At 36.0% G+C, this 24,948-nt stretch overlaps 1 protein-coding gene across 1 annotated transcript in view; it reads right to left on the bottom strand.

Annotated features, from left to right (window-relative positions):
* The window catches only part of RYR2 (ryanodine receptor 2), a 279,326-nt gene that overhangs the window by 13,111 nt on the left and 241,267 nt on the right, over positions 1-24,948 (bottom strand). The window contains exons 86-98 of the mRNA XM_070734013.1: positions 18,362-18,442; positions 18,055-18,143; positions 16,456-16,584; positions 14,795-14,899; positions 13,335-13,416; positions 10,094-11,397; positions 9,514-9,581; positions 8,891-9,038; positions 8,093-8,179; positions 6,972-7,190; positions 5,458-5,588; positions 4,060-4,102; positions 231-364 (exon numbers count right to left, since the gene is read on the bottom strand). Coding sequence (XP_070590114.1) covers positions 231-364; positions 4,060-4,102; positions 5,458-5,588; positions 6,972-7,190; positions 8,093-8,179; positions 8,891-9,038; positions 9,514-9,581; positions 10,094-11,397; positions 13,335-13,416; positions 14,795-14,899; positions 16,456-16,584; positions 18,055-18,143; positions 18,362-18,442 — 2,620 coding nt within the window. The remainder of the gene's footprint in view (positions 1-230; positions 365-4,059; positions 4,103-5,457; positions 5,589-6,971; positions 7,191-8,092; positions 8,180-8,890; positions 9,039-9,513; positions 9,582-10,093; positions 11,398-13,334; positions 13,417-14,794; positions 14,900-16,455; positions 16,585-18,054; positions 18,144-18,361; positions 18,443-24,948) is intronic.

Genomic DNA, 24,948 nt, shown 5'->3' with positions numbered 1-24,948 from the left:
GAACATAATGTATGTTTGTTCCCTTGAGTTATACCATTCTATATTTTACAAATTATAGTTTCCCATTCCCATATATACAGTATGTTTCTGACATGTGCACACTTACACTTTGGAATAATTCATGTTCATTTAAGAAAGAAGGTTTATACGTCAGACATTAAAAACAAGAGACATATTGAAGGTTTAAGAAATGCTTGAGTTGCTTTTGAAGCAATATTTTAAATACTTACACAGCTGATAAAGAGCTATCCTTTTTAGGTTTCTTTTTTTCTCGAGCATCACTGAAATCTAGAGCAGCCTTGTCCATTCCCAGCAATTCACTGATTCTGTCTTTGCCATAAAACTCTCCGTATTTATCCATAACCTGAAAGAATATAGTCAAAAATATTTTTTCCTTCTGCAATGTTATTTATCTGAATCCAGGTTTATATAGAACCCTCGTCATGCAGTGATTAAGGGGCAATATTTTAATATAAAATTCCATATTTTTAGATAATGGAGCAAAGAAGATCAAGTTAGAAAGATCTTTGACTTTATAAGTTACAGGTTTTATACCCCCAACCTATAAGGTTGCAGGGATCTGCAACCTTAAACACTCAAAGAGCCATTTGGAACTGTTTTCCACAGAAAAGAAAACACCAGGGGCTACAAAACTTGGGTGGGTGTGACCAACTCAATACCACTCACTCCCATCCAGTCACATGACCCCCCTAGCCATGCCTACCCAGCTGGTCCTTAGGGCAGAGAACCCTTGTTTTAAAAAGAAAAACACGGCGAGCCACAAAGTCCTTTTGACATTATCTGTCTCTCTCTCTCTTTTTCTTTCTCCCCCACTGTCTGTATCTTTCTATCTCTGTAATCTCTCTCTCTACAAAAAACAGTAGGACAAGTATTGTCAGCTAAATCAATATGGTGTGAAGAGCTGGAAGTTCATCTGTGAGGAGAAGCTGAGAAGCAATTTGAAGATTTAACTCAAGAAAATAAAGGTTCAAAGACAAGAGAGAAAAGAGAAAACTAGAAGACTATCAACCAGGAAGCCACTACAAGAGTGATGGCAGAGAGTGAGCCCAGTTTTGAAGATACAGAAGGGTAGCTAATGTGTTCCCACATACTTCACTTAATTACATATATTCCCTCTTATATTAGTAGGCATATTTGATTATATTATTGCTTTCTAATTATTGCATATGAATTAAAATGTTTTTAAAACCCTTTGTATTTAAATGTGAGATATTCTTTTCCCTACCAGATAGCCCAGGGGAGTGGGGAAGACATATCTTAGGATTTCTTCTGTTAGCAGAAGTGTGCAAGATAAAATATATTCTACAGGAGCTGGAAAATCTCTGGGAGAAGACTCACCTAGGTATAGCATTAATATTCTAGCTGATTAAAAAGTATTATATCTTTTTACATCGCAAACTGATAATTCTGAACATAAAAGTACTATTGGCTTACTCATCAAGCTTGTTTATGTGACTGAATGTATGTGGTTTGAAGAGAGAATGAAGTCATACATAAAAGTTATACTTCAGAAGAAAAGGATTTAGGGATAGTGATTTCTGACATTCTCAAAATGGGTGAACAGTGCAGTCAGGCGGTAGGGAAAGCAAGTAGGATGCTTGGCTGCATAGCTAGAGGTATAACAAGCAGGAAGAGGGAGATTATGATCCCGCTATATAGAATGCTGGTGAGACCACATTTGGAATACTGTGTTCAGTTCTGGAGACCTCACCTACAAACAGATACAGTGGAACCCCGACATAAGAGCTGCTCTACTTAAGAGCAACTCGAGATAAGAGCTGGGAGGGGAGAGATATTTTTGTTCTACTTACAAGCCCAAATTCGAGATACAAGCGCCAAGGAGCTGTCTCCTGAAGCCAAACGCTAACTTCCGCGTTCGGCTTCAGGAGACAGCTGCGAAGCGGCGCGCATGTTTTAAAAGGTTGCAGCCGGCCTGGGGGGCTCGGGGGGGTGCTTGCAGCTTTCTTTCTTGCTCTTTTTCTTTCTCTCTTTTATCTTCCCTTCCTCTATTTCTTCTTTTCTTTCTCCTTCCCACCTTCTTCCCTCCCTCCCTCCCTTCACTCATTCCTCTCTTACTCTCCCCTTTCATAAGTTTCCTTGCTTCCTTCCTCTGTTCCTGTCCCTTCCCCCTTTCTTTCTTGCTTTCTTTCTTGCTCTTTTTCTTTCTCTCTTTTACCTTCCCTTCCTCTATTTCTTCTTTTCTTTCTCCTTCCCACCTTCTTCCCTCCCTCCCTCCCTCCCTTCACTCATTCCTCTCTTACTCTCCCCTTTCATAAGTTTCCTTGCTTCCTTCCTCTGTTCCTGTCCCTTCCCCCTTTCTTTCTTTCTTGCTTTCTTTCTTGCTCTTTTTCTTTCTCTCTTTTACCTTCCCTTCCTCTATTTCTTCTTTTCTTTCTCCTTCCCACCTTCTTCCCTCCCTCCCTCCCTTCACTCATTCCTCTCTTAGTCTCCCCTTTCATAAGTTTCCTTGCTTCCTTCCTCTGTTCCTGTCCCTTCCCTCTTTCCTTCCTTCCTTCCCACCCTCCGTCCATTCATTCACCCATTCCTCTCTTGATCGCTTAAAGCCGGTCCCTGGTGCAAAAAGGGTTGGGGATCTCTGTCCTACAGGATTGGGTGGCAGAGAAGTTGAACATATGTAAATTTAAAAGTTTAAGAAAGTTTACAAGTTAAGTGAAAGAAACTTCATTATTCATTTATATGTACATGTACATTTCTTCATTAAAAACATGTCTTTCTGCATAATTTAGACTAACTTTGTGAGTTTTTTGAGGGCTGGAACCAATTAAAATTATTTACATTAATTCCTATGGGGAAAAGTCGTTCGAGATAAGAGCTGCTCGACTTAAGAGCCCAGGTCCGGAACGAATTAAACTCGTATCTCGAGGTACCACTGTATTGACAAAATTGAATGGGTCCAAAGACGGGCTACAAGAATGGTGGAAGGTCTTAAGCATAAAACGTATCAGGAAAGACTTAATGAACTCAATCTGTATAGTCTGGAGGACAGAAGGAAAAGGGGGGACACGATCGAAACATTTAAATATATTAAAGGGTTAAATAAGGTCCAGGAGGGAAGTGTTTTTAATAGGAAAGTGAACACAAGAACAAGGGGACACAATCTGAAGTTAGTTGGGGGAAAGATCAAAAGCAACATGAGAAAATATTATTTTACTGAAAGAGTAGTAGATCCTTGGAACAAACTTCCAGCAGACGTGGTAGATAAATCCACAGTAACTGAATTTAAACATGCCTGGGATAAACATATATCCATCCTAAGATAAAATACAGAAAATAGTATAAGGGCAGATGGACCAGGAGGTCTTTTTCTGCCGTCAGACTTCTATGTTTCTATGTTTCTAAGTTTTAGCTCCATTTATGCTGACTCATTTGCTTAGGGCCAGGTTATCTCCAACACCGCCTTCTATCTCATAGTTTCCAGCAACCGGTAGGATCCCAAAGAGCTGGTCTCCTTTAGATCCCATCAGCTAAATAGTGTTGGCTGACAGGTCCACAGAGAACCAACTAACCCCTGAGATCCGGATTGCCCCCACTCTATTGACCTTCCAGAAAGCACTGAAGACTTGACTTTTCTGGCAGGCTTGGGGCTGTTGATCTCAAAATTTTACGAGGTCCAGCCTTGAATGATATGTATGTATGTGATTTTTAAACTGTTTTCTCTTCATCTTTTATGATGTTTTTAAATGTATTTTATATCCTTCGGGAGTTGGGCAGCATAGAAAAGCAACAAATACACTGTGAGGCTGGTCAACATTGACTCAAAAGTATACACACAACCAGCACTTTAACAGAGACCTAGTAATATTCACTGAGCAATGAACATACACCATAAGTTTCTGGAACAGTGCACTCTGTTTGATATAAAATTGAGTGAACGATCCCAAAATAGATACTCAATATGGATAAGAAATCTGATCACATTAATTACAACCAGTAATGGTAAAAAATAATGTAGGTCAGAAATTAAACCAGGCTATTTAAAACTTAAACATATAATTTAACAATAATGAAAGACTTTACCTTTCTTTTCACAAACTTGTCCCAATAGTTATTAGGAAAAGACCTATGATTTGAAAGAAATTCTTTTTAAATATAAGTTACCATTCACATGAATAAACATAGTTTTTCTGAACTCTGAATTTATACAGATCTTTCTTGGAGGTTCCAAGTTTTCATCAGCTATAAAAGGACTTATGGAAGTTACAATTTCTTACTTGAAAATAATGATCAGTGGATCAGTCAGATAATTATTTAACAAATACAACTAATTCAATGCAACTTCATTTTTTCCTCCCTGAAGTTCAAAATTAAACTTATGCTAGTTACAGTATTTCCTTTATATTTTTTAATATTTTATTTCTTAAATTGCAAGTAAATGACTCTTTTCTCAAACACTGTCCAGTTGCATACGCTGATTGATTTATTGTATTCCTATCAAAGGCATCAAAATTTTTAATAAACTAATGAATTACTTTCAAGTCTGAAATCTAATACCACATGAAATCCTCATTTTTATAATTCAGGACATTTTCTGTAGTAAGGCCATAATGAAATCCCACATAGCACAGCATTCAGTATTACAGAAAGCTTAATTTGCTATCTGCTTGGAATTGTACCGGTAAACATTTGCCTGGTAAATGTTAAATATTACATTAAGTCATTAAGCTATGTGTAAAGCTAGATAATTTATTTTTAATCTATATCATTGCACATATATTTATTCACAAATCAGATCAGTTAAATCTTGATCTAAGGGAGATATAAAAAGCTTCGCAAGGAAATTTAAGAATATATATATATTTAAGATTATATAAATTTCAGGGTACCTAATAAAATATACATTTAGTTATATTAAAGTGTGCATTCTCAGAATCTAAAGACAATAGATTAGAGGAATAATTTTGCAATTCTCTGAGCCAAGACTTGAACAAAATAATTGAAAGTTGTAAGAAATCCAGAAAATAATGATTGTTGTTTATAAAAAAATTTAAGGGATGAAATGTTAAAATAATTTATTATTGCCATGCATTACCATTTTTAATCTGCATAAAATCCATTTAGTGCGAATTTTTCCTGCCACAATTATATTAAGTGCATACTTAAATACATTCATGCATGTAATAAGTATATTTCTTAATGCTTGTTATTTTCAAAATAGAGTTTCATACTAAAATATACCTAGGAGAGCTATAGATGCCTCCACTTTTGCAATTTGTGTGTCCCAGATGTATCCAATTGCTACTTATTCCTGATAAAATTAAAAATGAAGCTTGTTGTGAGCCGCTCCGAGTCCTTGGAGAGGGGTGGCATACAAATCTAATAAATTATTATTATTATTATTATTATTATTATTATTATTATTATTATTATTATTATTATTATATAAACCATGGAGCCTCAAAAAATATAAAGACTCACTGTGTATTGATGACAAGTCTGTCCCATTGTCCCTTAATATCATCTTCTGAAGGCTGTTCTGTAATATATAGCCCATCAAATTCCAATTTCCTCGCAACTTCTTTTTCTCGTTTAAATATTACCAATGGAACCTGGAAATAGAAGTACAAAAAGTTATTTAATTCACTTGGAGCAATTAGTTGTTAACAGTATCTGGATGCTGAGAAAAATGCAAAGAACTGATAAATCCATATACTTCTCTAAAGTAAGTGCCATTGCCCCTACCCTTTGGAACATCCCCCCCCCCTGCCCCTCAGAGGTGAGGCAGGCCCTGACTCTCTCCTGACTTGATTGGTCATTGGATTACTTAGCATCTTGCAAGCCCTTCTTCTGCCTTTCTAACAAGTTTTAATTTATCTACTCTTCTTTTAATTCCCTCTTAATATAATATTTATATACAGCTTTTATGCTTTACTTGCATTTTACTTAGTCGCTTTGTGAGGGGGATAAAATGTTTTCTGTATTTGATATATTAATCAATCAATAAAATAGTGTGTACCAGGACTTTCTCCCCAAAAGTTGATATAATGATGATACAGTGACTGAAAAGGGGCCACAAGGTTGGCCTTCTCCAGGTCCCATCAGCTAGACAGTGTAAGTTGACAGGGCCGTGTGGGAGGGCCTTCTCTGTGGCGGCACCAGCCCTGTGGAATTGGTTGTGCCCGGAGATCCATACTACCCCCACCCTACTGGTCCAGAAAGCTGTAAAAACCTGGTTCTGCTGGCCAGCCTGGAGCCATTGAGCAATGGTACCATCTAGATCCAGCCAAGATGATATGAATGACTTTTATTTTCTTTTTTTTTCCTATGGTCTTTTAATTGTTTTTATATTGTTTTTAGATGTTGTACGCTGCTCAAGGTCCGAAAGGGGTTGGGCAGCCTATAAATTTGATAGATGGATGGATGGATGGATGGATGGATGGATGGATAGATAGATAGATAGATAGATAGATAGATAGATAGATAGATAGATAGATAGATAGATAGATAGATAGATAGATAGATAATCCAGTGAAGAAAGGTGGCAATGGTGAGGAAAGAAAATAATTTTATCCGATTCTCCTTTCCCACTGCAATCTCCTATTTCATTTTTCATGTTTCTTTTGAATGTCATTTCCAGAAAAGGTTTTAGAAATTCTAATGGACTACAGCAGGAAGGGACAATTAAGAGTCATCATTGGTTCTTCTTGTCATTAACAGGTATACAACAGGCACAAAAAATTAACTGTGCATTTCTCTAGTATGTTCTTTACAACAAAAACAATTACAGAATACAGAATACAAGGTTTTTATTTGTTTATATTTATATTGATGACATAACCTTTATTGTTACTTCTTCTGACCACAACCCAATAAAATCAAATATGCACACCTACATATAATGGGTTATCAGAGAGAGAGAGAAACAAACATTAAAATAAGTCCTAGGGGAATTAATAGTCCAATAAGCAGATATGACATTCTTGTTCTCTTACTTTCAGACAGTAATACCCAATGATGCAGAAAAAGGAAATGACAGTGTGCAAAATCGCTAAAATGCGGAGTGTAGGTTCCATGTAGCCACTGCTTTCTTCAAGGACATAGTGTACTGTGATGATTCTATGAGAAGGACTTTCCAGGCTGTTTAGTTTCATTTTTTCAGCAGTATTAACTACTTGTACTTCCTTTTCTTCTGTCACTGAAGATGTAGATACCTGTTGAAGAACAAGTTGACAGAAATATCACATTTCTACAAGCTACACACAAATGAAAAGGGCTAAGAGGTTGAAACAGGACTATTCCAGAGGTAAATCATTGACATTTAACTGTAGGAAGCCTTAAACTGAGATTCTGCCAAATCTCATCCCCTCAATTTTTTTCTCTACTGGCATTTCACATTTTCTTTAGTCATATGCTATTCAAATTTTACAAAAAAAAATTCCTCAACTTACAAACATTCAGTTAGTGACCATTTGAAGTTTACAACAGCACTGAACAAAGTGACTTATGGCCGTTTTCCACATTTACAACTATTGCAGCTTTCCCATGGTCATGTGATCAAAATTCAATCGCTTGGTAACTGGCATGTATTTATGATGATTTCAGGGTGCTGGGGTCATGTGATTATCTTTTGTGACCTTCTGGCAAGCCAATTCAATAGGGAGCCAGATTCACTTTACAGCCATGTTACTAACTTAACAACTACAGTGATTCACCTGAGGCAAAAAATGTCATATGATACCTTGCTTTTCAACAGAAATTTTGAACTCAAATTGTGGTTGCATGTCAGGGTTTATCTATATTTTCAAATTCTACCTTTAAACAGTATTCACAGCTCTACAAAGCTTCATTGACTTATAATCTTGGAATATGGAGAAATATTACAGAATAAATTCAATCACCCTTAATGCACATTTGTGCAGTAAATACATATATTAAAAGTTGTCTACATAAGTAAGCCCTAAATTCAGGATATTATGTCAGAATTTTACATTACAACATAGAGTAAGAGAGTAAAACAACATTATGAGTAAAGACTTTGAGTTAAAAATCATTTAGGTTTTTTATATGTTAATTTCACATCTGATTGATAAAGTTTAAAGGATGAAGGATTTACCTTGTAGAACAAAAGAATGAAATTAATGGCAAATGCAACAAATAAAGCCAGCATCCTCATATTGTAAAAATTCCGAGCAAAATAATTCTGAAAAAAGAAATAATTTTCAATCAGTTTAGGTAATAGTTAAAATACCGAATTAAGAAACTGAGTTCTAGTCCGTTTCTAGACACAAAAGCTGGCTGGGTGATTTTGGGCTAATCTCTTTATCTCAGTCAAACCCACCTTACGGAGAAAATATTATGAATTGTATACAACAACGACAGGACTTAATATCTTTATCTTCTCTACATAACTTGCAGAATGCTATCCTAAATAATTACATTACATACATAAGTTTTCCATTTTTAATTATTCACATAATTTTGACAATTAAAAGTATTATTATTATTATTATTATTATTATTATTAATTAGATTTGTATGCCACCCTTCTCCAAAGTACTTATCCAAATTATGTGTATTTAATGCTTAAGGACTATATCTGAACAGTCTACATTAAACAGTGACAAACTCTACTAAAATGCAAATAAGAAAGTAGAAACAAACAATATTTTCCCATTCACATATTTCATATAGATGTTTGGTAATCTGCAGTGATGGAGAAAATACCCAGAAATGGTTTTTCATTTCCTTCCGAAATAATTTTTTTCTGAAAATAAATAATGTCTAGCTTTGGAACAGACAGAGACATAAAAATGAATTAAGCTGCAAATATCAGCTTAACATTTAAACAAATATGTCTACAAAATGATGTACTATAAGGAATTCTTGTCTATTTTATCTTTTAAACCCTTACAAGGACTTTCTGTTGATATGCAATGATTTTTTTCCAGAAGGCAGATTCTTGCAACTCTAGTTCACCATGCCTATGTTTGTGACGCTGCCTTGGTTTCTGCTTTCCTTTATCTTCTTTTGTTTTCTCTTCCTTTTCTCCATCTTCTCCCCTGTAGACACATATTTTCCAAAACTATAATATCAGTCAGAACTGTCAATGAAAATTTAATATCTCAATGAGGAAAGAATCAACTACACCAGGGGAAGGAGAGGTCTTTTTTCCAAGGACACAGGTATGCTAATAGTTGAAAAAAAAAGACCATGGAAAATGTATGACATATAAAAAACTCAGAAAATCTAATAACAATAACTATTTTATAATAAAATTAAAATAGAAAAATATTGTGTTAAAAAGTAAAAATATATTACAAAACCAAGAGTGGCATAATTCTAGGTAATCCTACATGGTGTTCTGCTTGATTTCTCAAGTACAATAAACATAAAGTAAATGGATAAAAACAAATTGTTAATTTATACTGCAATACAAAATTTAGAATGGATTCTCATAAATGTCCTTGGATGTTTTTTCCCCAATAAGGTCACAATCTTGATGAAACTATTAATTCCAAAACTAATGGGACCTACTCTGCTTTTTCATGTTCGAATTTAGTATCTTCTCTTTCATCTTTTTCATCTTCATTCACCTTCTGGTCCTTGAATAAATAACAATAAAAAAGAAAGAAAACATTATGACAACGGTCCATTTTCAAATTATATGGCATAAAACAAAAAAGGGTATTGCTTGTACAAAACCTTTAAAAATACACATACATTCCAGGGATGAGTTGCTCCTGGTATGGCCTGGTTCTTGGAACCAGTAGCGCTGGCGATGGGAGACTTTGCCCACCCGCCTGGGGATGTTCATCACGTGCAACTCAAGCATGAAACGGTGGCAACAATATTTACAACCCACCAGATACATTCTATGGCTTGTGTAGAAAACAAGGTAACACATTTTCACTTGAAAATGATTCTTCCATTTTAAAATTGAACCTAACTTTTAAACCCTTACAATCTTGAAAAACAAATTACCTAAAGATTGTAACCCATATTAAAACAAGAAAAAACTTAATTTTTAAAATAGCTTTAATTAATTAAAGCAGCTTTTAAAAATAGAAAAAAAGGAGAGTTAAACAAGACAGATAAATAAAAGCAGTATTTGTACCTGTACTGTTTCTTGCACATCAGGTAAAGGGAGTAAAGAAGGACTGCTCAACAAATCGCTCAAGCCTGCATTTGGATTGTGTGGAATTAGTTTATACTGTCCTCCTTCTCGTTTTAAATCTAAGCCAAAAATATCTGAGAGGAGGTCACTATCTTCTGATAGAGCTTTGAGATCAGTCAGGTCTTCTGCAGGCAAAGCAGCTTCGGCTGGCTTCCTTTCTACTTCTTCTCCATCACCACGGACCTCATCCTGAGTAGGATCAGGCATGTTAGCTAAAAGTTCAGCTACTTTAATTTTTTTGGCTCCTTCAACCAGACTCCCTCCAAGCAGCAAGCTGTACATGATTTGAAAGAAGCCTCTGAAGACACTCGATAAAAAATGCATGAAACCTATTAAAATGGTCCAGTAGGAAGAAAACAAAGCCATGACCATGTCCTTCATAGTCATTTTTTTCATCTTCTTCATCTGTTTCTTTATACTTTTCATGCTTAACATTTTCATCAGAGTCATTATGTTATGCCTGAGGGCTATTAATGCTGACGTGATGGTCACTAGAGAGAAGAATCCTATCCGGGGGTCTTGCTCTTCCAGCTTGTCATTTTCATTTTCTTCTTTATTCATAGACCGTTCATTCAGATCCGATTCTGATATCTGAGCAGCCAACTGCATTTCAAAGATAGTATCTTCGCAAAAATTAACAAAAAGTTCCATTTTTTCCTTTTCCCCACCCTCATTTACTACATCAAAAATAAACTGCCTTTTTGACTCTTTAACCTGAGGTTTCTCCCACTGCGTCCGACTTGATTCACTGATCTCAAAGTAAACCCGCTCAATGCGCTTTGCACTGCCCATTATTTCTATGCGTCCTAAAAAAGGCTGGAAGTAGTTGAGAACACTGTTTGCCAATTCAAGGAAAGTTTGCAGTCGTGTATCATGGGGCATGTGCTCTGACAAGTTTGTCAGCAAAACAGCAACATTGAAGCCAATGTCTTTAGCGGGTTCATGAAATCGTTTCACAAATTCCTCATAGTCCAACGTTTCATTCTCATCTGTTTCAGCACAGGAGAGCAGAAATTCAGTTTCCGATTGAGTATAATGTTTGTGGCTCTCCATCGCCCTGTGGAAATCTCTCTTGGAAATAATGCCTTTACCATCCGGATCATATTCTTTGAATGCATCGGAGAAAGTTAAATCCTTCAGTTTTAGAAACATATCAAAAAATTTTAGAATCATTTCTACATTGTTGAATGATTCCACCAGCATGTCAACCATTTGCTTGCCGATTGTTCCATTCACAACATTACCTGAATGTGGGAAAGTGCATCAATAATCTTATTGACTGATTTACTTACTTTAAATTGTCTAAGTAACACAAAAAATATTATAAACGTTGAAATTATACTACAAATCTGAGGACAGAAATACTGTTTTTCTAAACAGTATTTAGAAATATTTAGTTAATATTTAGAAAGGATCAAATTTGAAACAGCCTGTGTTTTTATTTCAAGCTTAAAAGACACACTATTTCATAATTGCATTACATTATGTTTTAATTACTGATGCTCCCATTTCCCTGTACTGAATTACAGAGTGCATATCATGGTTGATGGACTATCAGGTGCTGCTGGTAAGTGAACGTGGTCACAACTGGTGTTCAGATGAACCCGAATGCTGAGAATCAGCTAGAGATTACCCATCTTTCTGTACAAACTTTGCGGTTCTATCTTTATACAAACATACCTTCACAAAGGTTTGTTTCACCTAGACTACTGCTCATCTGTCTGGAACCCATACCACATCTCAGACATCAACACCCTTGAAAATGTCCAAAGATATTTCACCAGAAGAGCCCTTCACTCCTCCACTCAAAACAGGATATCCTACGAAAATAGACTAACAATCCTGGGCCTAGAAAGCCTAGAACTACGGGGCCTAAAACATGATTTGAGTATTGCCCACAAGATCATATGCTGCAACGTCCTACCGGTCAATGAGTACTTCAGATTCAACCGCAACAACACAAGAGCACGCAACAGATTCAAACTTAATACGAACCGCTCCAAACTTCTGTAAAAAATATGATTTCAATAATCGAGTTATCGAAGCGTGGAACTCATTACCGGACTCGATTGTGTCAACCCCTAACCAACACTTCTCCCTTAGACTCTCCATGATTAACCTCTCCAGGTTCCTAAGAGGCCAGTAAGGGGCGTACATAAGTGCACTGGTGTGCCTTTCGTCCCCTGTCCAATTGTCTTTCCCTTCTCTCACTTATCATATATATTTTCTTTATTTCATATATCCTCTCCTCTAAGTTCACTTTACCCTTATATATATTACTACATGTCTATTTTTCTTCCTATGTATTTGTCTATTGGACAAATGAATAAATAAAAATAAATAAAGAAGTGAGTAAAGGTTTATCATACTCCTATCAGTTATTCAGCATCCTTTCCAGGGAATTAGAATTCCTTGTTTACGCTCATTATAATTTTTGTAGATTGACGGAGCATAATTTTTAAAAAGGCAAATGATTTGTGTGGATACTTATCCATGTGTGCATGCTCACCAACTCTACTAGTCAGATCCAATTTTGGGGCTGATGGAGGGAATTTTATATCTTGTGGCAGACTGAAGGTTTCAGGGGTTGCATATGGTGCACAGATTACAATTGAAGATAAACTTTTATGAATGCAATGTTCCTTTATTCTAAGAAAAGCCATTTAAAGGAAGCTTTTCTCTCTTGAAATGAAGGAAAACTTAATTTGATCCCTCAAGATCAGCACTAGTAAAGGGCCTAAACTGGTAGCCTGCTCGAGAATCAAAAGCATGGTAAATTAATGGGATCCAAAATTGCTGTCAGCACATTCCTGAGTATTCTACTTTATAATCTATCACAAGTGGAACAACCACTTGTGATATAACCAGTTTAATGGACCTCACTAAAATCAAAACATTACCATTTTTTAATCGATTACCAGAGTTGGAATTTTTTCACAGTAATTCATAGAAATTGGCAGGCTGAATACTCTCTCAACCAACTTGCTGATATTAATCATGTGTTTGCATTTCATTCACTAACACTACAGTAGGCAGGAAAGTGTAACCTCTTTCTTCCCTCTTGTGATCCTAATAAATGTGGATTTTTAAGATATATTTTGCAGTAGGAATAAATGCCCCATAGGTGGAACTTGAAAAATAACTTAATAAAATATGTTTAAAATTATAATTTGAAAGTTACCTTCCAACATAGATAGCAGCATGACCACCATATCTTTCTGAAGGTCCATTAATTCTTTCAGTAACTCAATTTGACTAGAATCCTGTCAATATAAATATAAGATTCCCAGAAGTCTTTTTTATGCTGCAAGGAGATAAAATCTTATTCCTGCCTTGCCATAATTTAAAAGAAAAGAAGAGGACAGGGATTTTCAAACATTCCTTTAGGAATAATTCATATGAAATTATTTACATTAATTTCTTCAAAGAATCTACATCTTGAATCACCCAGAAAACAACAATCCTTCTCAAAAAAGTGTTAAATATAAAGAAGTCTACCAGCTTTAATTCCAATAAAGCCTTTTTTTGCCACTTTCTGAAATCTTCCAGGAGTTCTAATTTTTATAGTTCTGCAGTTGTTTTTCAAAAGTTCATTAGCTTATATATTTTCCCATTAACATCTAGCAACCTAGAATTAAGGAGAAATTTCCTAACAGTGAGAACAAATAACCAGTGAATTGGCTTGCCTTCAGAAAATGTGGATGCTCCAACACTGGAGGTTTTTTGCCTGGAATGGTATAGGGCAATTATGGCGAGACTCCTGGGAGGGGAGGAATGGCTGGGCGGGGCCAACTAAAAATCAACTGGCCGGCACTCGCAGGCACGCTAGAGCTGAGCTAGGGCAACAGCTCACATGCCCACAGATATGGCTCCATTTGCCACCTGTGAAACACATACCAGAAATTTGCCATCACAGGTACAGAGTCTCCTGCTCGTGCAGGAGGTCAGACTAGAAGACCTTCAAAGTCCCTTCCATCTGTGCTATTCTTTATTTCTGTTATCTTTTTAAGTGCTGTCCCTACTAGAAAAAAGTATTGAAGTATTTGTTCTTCTCCTTTGGTATACAGTGTTCCCTCGATTTTCGCGGGGGATGCGTTCCGAGACTGCCCGCGAAAGTCGAATTTCTGCGAAGTAGAGATGCGGAAGTAAATACACTATTTTTGGCTATGAACAGTATCACAAGCCTTCCCTTAACACTTTAAACCCCTAAAGTGCAATTTCCCATTCCCTTAGCAACCATTTAGATCATTACTCACCATGTTTATTTATTAACGTTTATTAAAAAATATATTTATTAAAGTCGGATGAAATTTTGGTAATGATATATGACGTCATCGGGTGGGAAAAACCGTGGTATAGGGAAAAAACCCACAAAGTATTTTTTAATTAATATTTTTGAAAAACCGTGGTATAAACTTTTCGCGAAGTTCGAACCCGCGAAAATAGAGGGAACACTGTAAATCAAATTTCCTCAACACAATACAATCCAGTTGCCCAATCAGTTTTAACAATCGGTTCCAACGAGAATACTAATTCATGGTGTTGTAATTTTATTGAGAGACAATTAACTGAACAAACATTCATTATGTTTTCTTTAATTAAGCAGAAGTAACCAATTGCATGCAAAAAATCATTCTGTACCTGAGAGAGCTTCATCTGCATGTGGGCAAAGACATGAAGAAAACCAACCACAGCATCCCAAAGCCTGCTGTGCGCAAGACTCTGTTGATTACCTGTACATGGACCCTAAAACAAAACATGACAATGTCAAAGAATAAAGAGTATACAACAGAAAAGTCACTAGGGATAAGGGGAAATATCAATGTAATGAATTATTATTGTGAATTTAAATCTAATCCAACCAAATAAAAAGCTATTATATTATACAGATTACGCAGGTTCATTTCCATGTGAAGTGTACAGGTGCATCTGTCCATTTATATGGAGTCAGAAATATGCAGTAATTAAAGTAACTGTTTAATTTATGTGAGGAACAAAAAAATTCTGCAATCTTTGTACTAATGACCTAAGTCAAAACAAATAAAAAATGTATTATGGTCAAAGACCAACCAAAAGTGATCTAAGATTTCCAAATAAAATAGTACTGGTTTTAAATATATTTTTCAAAATTGCTAAATCTTAAAGAATATCACAAAGCACACATACACACACACATACAAATATACATCATAAATATTAATAAAATAAAAGGTCACAATCCTCTTTGATTTTTAAAGATTTAAGCACTAGAGGACAAAATGTCTTTGTCCTTACTCTATTCGTCATGTCCTTATAGCCATTATAATTACTTTTAGATCTTTGAGAGTCGAAACTCTCTACCAGGAATGGAACTCTATATAATTAAATTGTTTAAAGCTCAATGGCCTAAAAATTCAATATTAATTTTAATGACTTTGTGTACCTGATGATTTCCAATAATGATGACAGCAGTTGTAGTCTGCTTCCTGGTGGACTACTACATAAAACCATAGGAATATATAGTGCAAATGGTCACTCTAGGATAGTTCACATAGAACAGGGCTGACAAATACAAAGTCTGGGGACCGGATCTGGCCTGAGGGGTTCTTAAATCTGGATCCTGGGGCTGCCCTGGAAACAGCAAAGAACCAGCCCATAGTGCTTCTGCCAGCAAAAGTGGAGTTCAGCCCTCCCTAGCTCCATTTTCTCTGGCAAAGAGTTGCAGGAGACCATCGCAGCCAAAAATGGAGCTCAGGAGTTAGTTTTCACTGGCAGAGTACCCAGGGCTTCACAGGCTCCCCCCAACATGAGTGATGTCAAGCTGGCCATGGCAACCTTGGCCATGCCCATCCCAGCCCCTCAAGGTCAAACACAACCCTGATGCATCCCTCAATGAAATCGAGTTTGACACCCCTGACACAGAGTGTTAGTATGAGTGATTGACATAAGATAACAGATCTTTCTCTCTCTCTCTCTCTCTAATCTGAGAGCTTAACCAAATAAAGTATGCACTACTTAATAATTTGAAGAAATTCCAGAGCTAGAAAACTCATTTAAGTTACTTAATTAGCACTCTAAGTAATTTCAATGAATTATCTTCCTAGTAGAATTATTTCAAACTGTTAAATGATATAAAAGTTCTTTGGTACATTTTAATTAAACTGTTTTCATATTGCTCACTTTGTGGAAATTAAGAGGTCACCACTTACATACCAGAGCCTGCTTCTCTTCATTTGTTGATAAACACGTTATTCCAAATATTTTTATTAAATTAGAGGTCCATCATAGGGTCATGAAATGACATGGAAAAGCAATTTATTTACCTGAATATATTCTGTAAGAGTATTGAAGACCTGCTTTGCAACTTGAATAGCTTTAGAGAAATTACGTTGTCCTTGTTCATCGATAACTTCCTTTCCAGAATAATACCAATAGAAATCACTAATTGATTCCTAAAAATGGAAAAAGAGAAAGATAAAGCATATGGCCTGACTATTTATTCAAAAAATATCCATCTGGCAAATTTGTTAAAGAAACTAATTGTTCATAAATTCTCCAAAACTGTGAGACAGATTAATATTGCTAAAATATCCTTTGTAAAGATCGCATCAGCTTTAGAAATTCAAATAAGGTCCACAAGAACCTTTGCATATAGAAATCATGAAAACTCAGATTGAAACTTCAAATTTCATTTGATTTTCCCTATCTGGTGTATGTATAAGGGACACAGAAAGCAAAAGGGGTAAGGGAGGGTGGGAACTAATGCTTATGGAAATTTTGTAGGAAGGAAGGAAAATAGATGACTGTTGGAAACAATTTTGCAGAGTGTCACCAATGTACCTAAGGCAATTAAACCTCTTTTTCCTTTTACTGCTTTCTAGTTTGCATATTTCTAGCATATTTTAGAAGGATAAAGAAGAGGAAGTAGGCATTATCAATCTTGATTTTTGATATAAAAATATTCCAGTGTGGAAACATATATACAACACTGTTACAAATTAGCAAAATATAATAATAGTATTATCTGTGAGTGTCTGGGGAATAAATAGTTTTTCTTATTTTTTTCCTTTTTACTTTTTTAAATCCAATTTCAAATTTGGGTTAAGAAATAATTGCAACAAAAATTTAGATTATGTTTATGTACAGTTTTCTTAATACAGTGGTACCTCATCTTACGAACGCCTCTTCTAACGAACTTTTCAAGATACGAACCTGGTATTTAAGGTTTTTTTGCCTCTTCTTCCGAACTATTTTCACCTTACGAACCCAAGCAGCTGCTGCTGGGATGAAGGGGTTTCTTTTTTTCCCCTTTTTTGAAGAAAGAAAAGGGAGGGGCGGCTTGGAGGGGGAAAGACTTTGCATTAACAAAAGTAGGAGAACAGCGTGCTTGCAGAGGCACTGAAAGAGTGTCTTTTGAAGAAAGAAAGGGGAGGGGCGCCCCCCTTGCCTTTCTTCCTTCCCACTCACCCTTTAGCCTAGCCTTGCTTCTTCCACCCGCCCCCTTTAGCTACTCCTCCCTGCCCTCTGTTCGCCTCCCTTCTAAAGTTTGGGATTTTCCTGAAGGATTTGCAGGCATGATTTGCTTTTACATTGATTCCTATGGGAAACATTGTTTCGTCTTACGAACTTTTCACCTTACGAACCTCCTCCTGGAACCAATTAAGTTTGTATCATGAGGTACCACTGTATGTCATTCTTGGTTTGTAGAGACAAACTCACTTAATTTTTTTTTTTAAATGGATGCTTATGTATTGCATGACTATTCTCAAGTTCCCATAAGTTTGATTATTACCAATGTGAAAATGAATAAATGTATCTCCATTAAAGCTTCAAAACCTGCTAATTAATACCCATATATTTATTTTGAGTATTGGAAAAACAACATAAACTTTAGTGAAACTTTATAGTGAGTGATATTTTACCTGAACTCTCAATAAATAATCTACAGTTGATATGATAATGTTGACAGTTGTATTATTACCAGTCTGAGTTCTCAAGTAATTCTGAAAACCTTGGGGAATAGAATGACATGGAGTTAACATTTGTCTTAATCTCGAACTTTCTGAAAATTATCTGTATCATAACATGCTTCCTTGTATGTATTTAACATTTTCAATATATTAATCACACCTACCAAACTTATTATTTGGTTTACGAAATTAATCTTTTGTTATTTTGGTATTTTAGAGCATTGGATGCAATAGGATGAGGAGGAAGAGGAGAACAAACCTGAATTATGACCTTCACAAAGCAACTGAAGGAACCGGAAGAGGTCACAGGTAAATTCATCATCCTGCATCACCTTTTCACCTGTGGGAAAGTCAATCCCAATAAATTTCATGACAGGATGCAAAGTAACATTAGAACATCACATGCAGCATTTGTTGCTTTAAAAATTATAGAAATAATTGCTTCTTGCAACATTTTCCCAGCATCAGTTCCATAGTGTTCTTATTTGGAAGTGGGTTTGTTCATTCATCATGAGAAAAAAAATAAAGTTGGAAAACATATCTCCTTAAAATGTAGCAGCGTGGACTTGGCAACATTTTAGAAATCATCTCTCATTTCAATTTTGAATTTGTGAATATGCAATATTGGAAAGTTAATGTTTAGATACAGGTAATATGAGTGACATATGAAGATGTAATCTATAGAGAGATACTGGAATAAGCAAGAGATGTTGTAATCAAATTAAATTAATAAATTAATCTTATTGAAAATTTGCTTAGTTCTAAAATGCTTATTCAGGAGAAAATTAATGAAGCCAGTGAAATAAAGTGATTATTAAGTTTCTATTCATGAAAAATATGAAGGTAACTAAATACTGATTTCTGAATAATGCCTGTTTCAAAAAGGATAGTGCGCTCATAGTCACCCATGCCTTGGTCACCTCCAATTCTATATGAAGCTGCCCTTGAAGAGTATTCAGAAACTTTAGCTGGTATAAAATATGGCAGCACAAGCAATTACAAGTGCTAGTTGCTCACTATGTGTGACATTTCTACTCCACGAGCTACAATGGCTACGATGATGTTTCTCTGCACAATTCAAGGTGTAGAGAAGACCGTTAAAGGCCTTCATGGCTTGGGGCTAGGTTACATAAGGACCATACAGTATCTCTTCCATGGTATATACTCATTCTGTTAGATCTAGAGCAGTGTTTCCCAACCTTGGCCACTTGAAGATATCTGGACTTCAACTCCCAGGAGTTGAAGTCCAAATATCTTCAAGCGGCCAAGGTTGGGAAACACTGATCTAGAGAACAGGCACGCAGCCTTTTTTCCTGTGGCACCCACTCTCTGGAACATTAGTCTCCCAAAAGACATCAGACGTGCCCCCAAAATGCTAGTCTTTGAAAACCAAGCTTTGTCACTGAGCTTGGGGTCCTGATAGCATGAGTGAAGATATGCCATGGCTTGCTTGAGCATCTGTGAGTCTTCTCAATTGCTATTTTTATCTTATTTTTGTCATTTTATCCTTTAATTAGTCTTCACTAATTAAGAATAAAAACAAAAAACAACAACCAGAATTTAAAAAGAAGCAAAAATAACATTTAAAAAATAAGCTCTCTTTAATTCAGCGGCATGGTGGCCTAATAATGGAAGACACTCGCCTCCCACTTGGAAGGTTGAGAGTTCAATCCTTTAACGACTCTGCGGACTCTGCGGAGGAAACTGTTGGGGGTGCAAAGAAAAAAATATCTGCTGTAAACTCCGCATAGCATCAGGAAGGACATCTAGCCAGTAAATGCTCAGCTCCATCCAGTCATCCTGACTCTATCCCAAATTAAGGGATTACACTGTCATAAAAAGGAAAGTTTTTTATACTTCATTGTAAAGTGTCCAGAGTCATGTAAATGAGATGGGTGGGCCTATATATTTACTAAATAAACAAATACAGGTTCGACTACTGTAACACTCTCTACATGGGGCTACCTTTGAAAAGTGTTCGGAAACTTCAGATCGTGCAGAATGCAGCTGCGAGAGCGATCATGGGCTTCCCTAAATATGCCCATGTCACACCAACACTCTGCAGTCTGCATTGGTTGCTGATCAGTTTCCGGTCACAATTCAAAGTGTTGGTTATGACCTATAAAGCCCTTCATGGCACCGGGCCAGGTTATCTCTGGGACACCTTCTGCCGCACGAATCCCAGCGACCAATTAGGTCCCACAGAGTGGGCCTTCTCCGGGTCCCGTCAACTAAACAATGTCGTTTGGCGGGGCCCAGGGGAAGAGCCTTCTCTGTGGCGGCCCTGGCCCTCTGGAACCAACTCCCCCCAGAGATTAAAATAGCCCCCACCCTTCTTGCCTTTCGTAAGCTTCTTAAAGCCCACCTCTGTCATCAGGCATGGGGGAACTGAGATATTCTTTCCCCCTAGGCTTCTACAATTTATGTATGGTATATTTGTATGTATGAGTGGTTTTAAAATAAGGGTTTTTAGCTGCTTTAGTATTGGATTGTCGCATGTTGTTTTTACCACTGTTGTTAGCCGCCCCGAGTCTATGGAGAGGGGCGGCATACAAATCCAATAAATAAATAAAATAAATAAATAAATAGATAAACAGGTTGGCCTATATAAAAAGAAAAACCCTTTTGTGTATTGTGTGGTGTGCAGTGGTAATGGCTATATATTCAGAAAAAGTCTAAACATACAGACTTAAGTAAAAGTGAGTAAAAAATTTTCAGCACATTGCAGTTTAGTTAAAATATTGCCCGTGCCCATGCTACTATTCAATGGCATTATTGCACATACAGATGTTTGTTTCTGTCATGGACCATGTGAGATGGGAATATATTTTTAAAGGAGTAATGTGCAGTAGAACAAAATGATGGGTATTGTGGTAGGTGTTGCAGTTCTTGAAAGTGCTTAAATGGTAGTTTGTTAATTAACTCTCCTTCCTAAGGCAAAAGGAATTTTCTGGAAATATTTCTGACCATTTCTTTTGTTACGCAAATTCTGGATACAGGACATTTGGATTTAATGCATATAGCAAAAGCCATTCCACCCTTATCATTCTCTTCTATACTGCTGATTATTTTTTCCAAGTTGTCCCTTTCTTTTGTTTTAAGCACCTACTTACAACTATAAATAATTTAAAACTGTTAATCATATGCACATTTCGTATTATATATAATGAGAGGAGAAAATCTTTTGTGAACAAAAAAGAGAAGGCGTTTACCATGTTGCCCACATGCCAATCAGGTAATTTAGGATATTCCAGAAATGCCCTAGGACAGTGATGGCAAATCTTTTTTTCCTCAGGTGTTGAAAGAGCAGGCACACGCGCTAACGTTCATGCGCTAGTGCCCATATCCATAATTCAATGCCTTGGGAGGGCAAAAACAGCTTCCCCTGCCCCCCAGAAGCCCTCTGGAGACTGGAAACAATTTCTGGTGGGCTCAGTAGGCTCATGTTTCACCCTCCACAGGCTCCAAAGGCTTCCCTGGAGCTGGGGGAGGCTTTATGGAAGCTAAAAACGCCCTCCCAGAGCCTCTATGTGAGCCAAAAATCAGCTGGTCAGCACACACATGCACGTTGGAACTGAGCTAGAGCAACTGCCCATGTGCCAGCAGATATGGCTCCAAACACCATCTGTGGCACCCATGCCATAGGTTTGCCATCACTACCCTAGAGAATGAAACATATTTCTGAAATCCAGGCATAAATAAAACCTTAATAATCTGAGACTTGTAATTTGTCTCTTTTGCGCCCTTCAGTGCCACCACTCATCTTCTATTTCATTTGTACCTATTATGTTTAAGAAAGGGCAAGTAAAACAATTCCATTTCATGTTGATCATGGGTTATACACTCACAGATGGCACTGTTGCTACATTCTAAATTGCAGAAACATATTTTCCAAAAACAGCCTGCAGCCTTTAATACCTTTTGTGTAAAACTGAAAGAATTACCAACAAATATATTTGATCATTCAATTTGTCATTATTTGAGTGTTTCCCCAATGTTAGCTAGGTCAGAAAGTCTAGTAAGTTCTTTTTAGTAACCTCTCATATTCTTAAACAGTGCGTAATGTTGTGGGGAACTACTGTCAATAATTGAGTGGTGACAGAATATTTCTTACATGGCATCTCCTTAGGATATCATTGATACTCTGGGACTAAGCCATTCTTTCAAGGAATGGGAGAGGCTAATAGTAGAAAGCAATATTATGAGTCAAAGTGACTCTTTCCAGGCTTACGCTGAAATAACAACAAATAAACAAGTCCACCTGAGTGGAATGTATAGTCTATTTCAGGAGTCAAAATATTTATTGTATTAATTATATAATTATTTACAATTATGAGTTATTTCAAGTTATTTTATACTTTAACGTTTAAAACTTTCTCTTTGGTATCTTTGTGACAAAATTCAATATAATCCAGATTATGTAAAACAAGGAAAGAAAACATCAGAAAGGTTACTTTTAAGATGAAAGGAGAGGAAATAATGCACTTTCAAGCATATCATGGTCTATGGAAACATTATTTAAATTGAAAGGAGGAAATGAAAATGTAAGAAATTAATGTAAATTGATTTATACCTTTGGTTTTGAACCTTTTTCCATTATTAACCATAACAAGTAAAACGTAACACATAAAAATGCAACATTTAATACATCACAGAAACAAGTCAGATACATATCTGGTAAAGAACTGTCAATGTTTTACCAGTGGGAGGTCCAGCATTAAGAACATGAAGCTTGGCCATAGTGAGTGGAGGATCAGAATAAAGAGACTGTTGGTACAATGAACAATAAAAAAGGGCACAACCGATAATAAATCTTGAAACCAGTTAAAAGGCCTATATTTAAGATTGTATGAAATACTTATTTTATCACTTAGAAAGAAAAATCCATGGTTTTAAAAAACAAGGTATAACCTCTTTCGAAAAACCAGTAAGATATACTCCATTCCATTGATTAGGTGTTTAAAATAATCTGTCTAAAAAGGTATGTCTAGAATCTTCATCGTTTCCATTTTAAGAAAAGGTTTTGTGCATTTTGCAATAACCAATGGTTTACCCAGTGGCAATTATTATTATTATTATTACAGATCGCACACCTTTCAGATCCTACCAGGAAGGATTCCAAATATATCAGCTATTAATACTAGAAATAATAATCAGGACAAATTTTTTTAAAAAAATCTTCTCTATTTCCCTCCCTCCTCCCCCCCTCTTTGTCCCACTTCGAGAATCATGACCATGGAACAATTGAAGATAACAATCCTGTTTGAGGGGAGAAAGCAGTCCAATGGACTAAACTGATTTTCATAACCCTCACTCATTTCCCTTGGAGCTCTTTTACAAAGCAGTAAGTTCATTATTACTGGAGCCCATTAATCAGTGCTTTCCAAACTTAGTTAAATTACCCCAAATTGGGTACAAGTAACTTTTTTTTTAGTTAGAAACTGCACAAACTGATTGCCCAACCACAGGAGGGACATTTAAATTCACTTAAAGTATTTTACCCATGTTGGATAAAAAAGACTTTCTGATAATGGTTTTGGATAATGAAAGGAATGGTTTAAGGAAGCACTACCATAATTGTCAATCAATACATGTGACAATAAGCACTATTTCTCTAAATACATCCCATATGCTCTTTCCAATGTTGAAGCATTTAAAGCAATGAGGAAAACTATTCCTGCAAAAATTGTAATGTATTTGAAAATTGTACTTCTCAGTTAAAAATATTTGTTGTGTGCGAGTCTGTGTATATGTGTGTGCAGATACACAGTCACACCCATTCAAGTCACTGTTGACTCGCGGCAACTTCCTGACGAGTCCCTGCAGGTTTTTTGGCAGGATTTCAAAAGGGGCTTGCCATTGCTACCTTTCTAGGGCTGCGAGAGAATGACTGGCCTAATGTCATCCAGCTGGCTTCAAGTTTAAATTGGGAGCAGAATTCAGTCCTCCAGTTCTTTCTGTGATGCTTTAACCCTATAGCAAATTGGTTCTGAATTTGCTCTATTTAAATAATGTCATTCTTTGTATCTTACAATAATTCATAATTTATAATATTATTATCATTGATAGTTGAAAAATAGCTGAAAATTAATGATTTGCTTGCTGAGAATTAAGCATTTTTAATTTTAACTTTAAACTTAATGGACTTTTTCCCAAACAATCAAATGTAGCATTATAAATGAACTCTAACTAAAATCAATTATATTTCAAAGTTTTGAAACTTGTTTTACGTAAATGGAGATGTTTTTATAAGAACAAGGGGTGATTGAGTTATATATTGAAGTTTCCCTTACAGAACAGATTCTCACAAACACCAAGAAATATTGAAAAAGAGTTTCATCAACAGAATTACAACTGGCTATCATGCATTAATTCTATTAATGTTCACAGTGAAGATATAACTTTTTAATCACAAAACATGCCCTCTCTCTCCCCATCAAGTCTGGATCCTCCACTGATTTCCTATGTTTGCACAAACCAATGCAGCCATAAAGCCACATTAAATACACAACAGAAATGCTACAGGAAGACCACAGCACATGGTGGATTTGTCATATGCACACATTGTATTTACAACCAACCATCACAAATACTTGGCCCACTAAGAAAATAACACCACCAAATGAAGCAGAAAAAAAGAAGAAAATCAAAAAGCTTGCTGATCTTACATCTAGTGTGCCAGATACTGTGCATATCCTGAGAAAGGGAGGAAAAAACAAAGATGTGGGGAAAGTTGGCATACAAATGGAACTTTGGAGAATACAACCATGATAATAATAATAATAATAGTAATAATCCTACTTTGACAGTCTAAAAATAAAAACGAACTGCATGCTGCATGATGTT

Source organism: Erythrolamprus reginae, chromosome 1 (genome assembly GCF_031021105.1).
Source record: "Erythrolamprus reginae isolate rEryReg1 chromosome 1, rEryReg1.hap1, whole genome shotgun sequence".
Taxonomy (NCBI): Eukaryota; Metazoa; Chordata; class Lepidosauria; order Squamata; family Dipsadidae; genus Erythrolamprus; species Erythrolamprus reginae.
The sequence above is the reverse complement of the archived record's forward strand: the minus strand, read 5'-3'. Positions and strand labels throughout refer to the sequence as shown.